The sequence below is a fragment of the Penaeus monodon genome, chromosome 10 (genome assembly GCF_015228065.2).
Source record: "Penaeus monodon isolate SGIC_2016 chromosome 10, NSTDA_Pmon_1, whole genome shotgun sequence".
NCBI lineage: Eukaryota > Metazoa > Arthropoda > Malacostraca > Decapoda > Penaeidae > Penaeus > Penaeus monodon.
Window position 1 is genome coordinate 40,143,016 of NC_051395.1, and position 2,500 is coordinate 40,145,515.

The 2,500-nt window shown below is 44.6% G+C and overlaps 1 protein-coding gene across 1 annotated transcript in view; it reads right to left on the bottom strand.

Annotated features, from left to right (window-relative positions):
- The window catches only part of LOC119577630 (nephrin-like), a 194,765-nt gene that overhangs the window by 6,444 nt on the left and 185,821 nt on the right, over positions 1-2,500 (bottom strand). The window contains 4 exon segments of the mRNA XM_037925199.1: positions 512-649; positions 827-836; positions 1,261-1,363; positions 1,483-1,586. Coding sequence (XP_037781127.1) covers positions 512-649; positions 827-836; positions 1,261-1,363; positions 1,483-1,586 — 355 coding nt within the window.

A 2,500-nucleotide genomic window follows, 5' to 3' on the forward strand; every position in this document is an offset into this window, starting at 1 on the left:
TAAACCCTTAATCCATCCCTTGACATTTCTGTTATGCAATTCATTGTTGATGTATTTCACTGTCAAAAGGTTGCATAAAAATTTTGTCACATTGTATTACAGATCAATCCCCTAATCCGACGCTTCAGCCACATTATTTTTCGTGTGAAGAGCGATGCCGGGCTTAAATCAAAACCCGCGTGTCATGAATGTGACGTTATGTTGGGTTTTCCTCTTTTCCTCGCGGTGTTTCACTGCCCAGGTCGCTCTCTGTCACGGTAATATGCAACACGATAGACATGTCTTTCCATGAAAGATTCACGAAAAGCACCGTAACTCTGTATTTAAGTTTTATATTGAGAATTCATTATCTCGGAGTTGGTCGTCATCCCGCCTACCCCCCCCCCCCCCCCCCCCCCCGACTCCCCTTTCCGCCGGAACGTGTCCTTCCGAGCAACAGGAGAATCGCCGACACACGCGGAAGATCGAATAAATGAGGTTTGGCACCGATACGGACTTCGAGCGGACTTACGCAGCCGTACAGGAGGTCATACTGGTCGTACAGAAAGACCTGGCCCGGTACGAGGCGACCGGGCAGAAAATGTGCCGGAAGTAAGTGAGCTGGAGGGGCGTGCCCTGAGGGAAAGTACTGAGGACCATCCTGAAGGAGAGAAAATCATGAAAAGAGAGGTGCTATGCAGGAGAAAATAGTCATTAGAGATCAACAGGCAGAGTAAAGTGACCCAGACCAAAGAAAAAGAAATTCTTGCCGAAAGGAGAATTTCAAGTTTTCCTTTTTTTTAACAAAAACAAATATATCAAGACAAAGAAGACAGAAATCACTTACAGGATTCAGCCTTGTAAAGCAATATGAATAATTAAGGCACACAAATAAAAGCACTGAGTGAGCCGGGCTTGGTCAAAAAAAATCCTGAAACGTTCATTTGTGCGAATTGCAAAGGACATGAGCGCCGCTGCATAACAGCGGCACGGTAACAACCAGCGAGATTCATCGTCCCTCGAAGGGCGAGGGCAAACTTCTATAATTAGAAGGAGGAGGAAAGACGCTAATTGGGTACAGGTGATATTACAGTAATTGACGAGACTACAAATCCTCATAATTGGGGTTAATGTATATTTTGATAGGAAGGGAAAGGAAACATTGTGACAAACGTGGGTTGAGAGAAAGACTCGAGAGACGAAGCATGACATAGACCTCGAGCTGAGATATTGGCCGCTTCACAGGTAAATGAAACATGCGCGAGGCATTCATTTCCTCACAAATAAGAGGACGCAATAACAGTTTCTAGAAGTTCTGCTGTAATAGTAAATAAAGAATATGGTGTGCTCTTAATCACGCGCTTATAAGGAAATTCTAAACGGCCTAGAAGGAGTTCAAACTATGTTGTATTTACTACAATGGCTTAGCTTCATTAAGAGGTTTCTGTTCAACGAGCGGCGCGCCGTTCAAGCTGAAAAAAGCTTAAGCAGAAAGTGAAATACATTCGATCGCCGGCGACCGCTGCGGCGAAGGGTCTCGGGCCTCCCAGCAATCCTTGAAGCCGCAGCCGCCGCCCGCGCCGCCGCCGCCCTTCCCGCCGAGGCATCTTGGCAAAGGCATCGTGTCTCAGCGCCACCGACAGGCCGCTCAAAACAAAATCGGATTTCGGGATATTTACGGCGCATGAATACCATATTGGCCAGGGGAGGGTAAAAAAAGCAGTTGCCTTTACGAGAACAGAACAACTTTATTTAAGAGGACAGCCGGACAATATAACCACTTTTGATTCGGAGAATGGATTTGTGATGTTATTTAGCAAGAAATAGGCGTGTTATTGCAAAAGTTGGCCATCCATAACGGACAACTTCCGACTTACAATGACTTCGCCCCGAAATGTTTTCTACTTTGCGTCACTTGTGAAAAGACATGAATTCCTTTTCGATCGCTGGCGGCCTCTCCCCAACAAGGCCTTTCCGTTGGACCTCCGAAATGCACTGGCCCGGAATACAAAGAGGTTCTGTCATTCTCAACGAGATGCTATTATATAATGACCGTTGTCCTGAGGGTCATTATCGTTATAAGTACGATTATTACATCTATCGTGACTACTACTTTTACTGCCGCTAATAATACTATTTCTATTTCATTTTCAATTAGTAATGGAGGAATAGGGTTATAATGGTTACCTTGGGTGTGAAAGGGTGACAGCAATGGTCATGTTTTTTTCGTTCATGATCACAGTGGGAACATTTTCCGCTGTAAACGGGGCGGTTAATCAGCATACAGAGGAAGTAGAGCAGTAAAAATGGGACAAGAAACAAACGACGGTCTATAGAACAGAACGATAGACATTCATAAACAATTGCGAACGTCTGCTGATGACTGTGAGCAAAATGCACTAATTACTGACGGTAGCCATTAGAACCATCATTATCATTAGCGACATCAACAAAGAGCAAATTGCAGGAAAAAGGGAAACAAAACAAACGAAAAACAAGACAAACAGACATGCACAGCTTC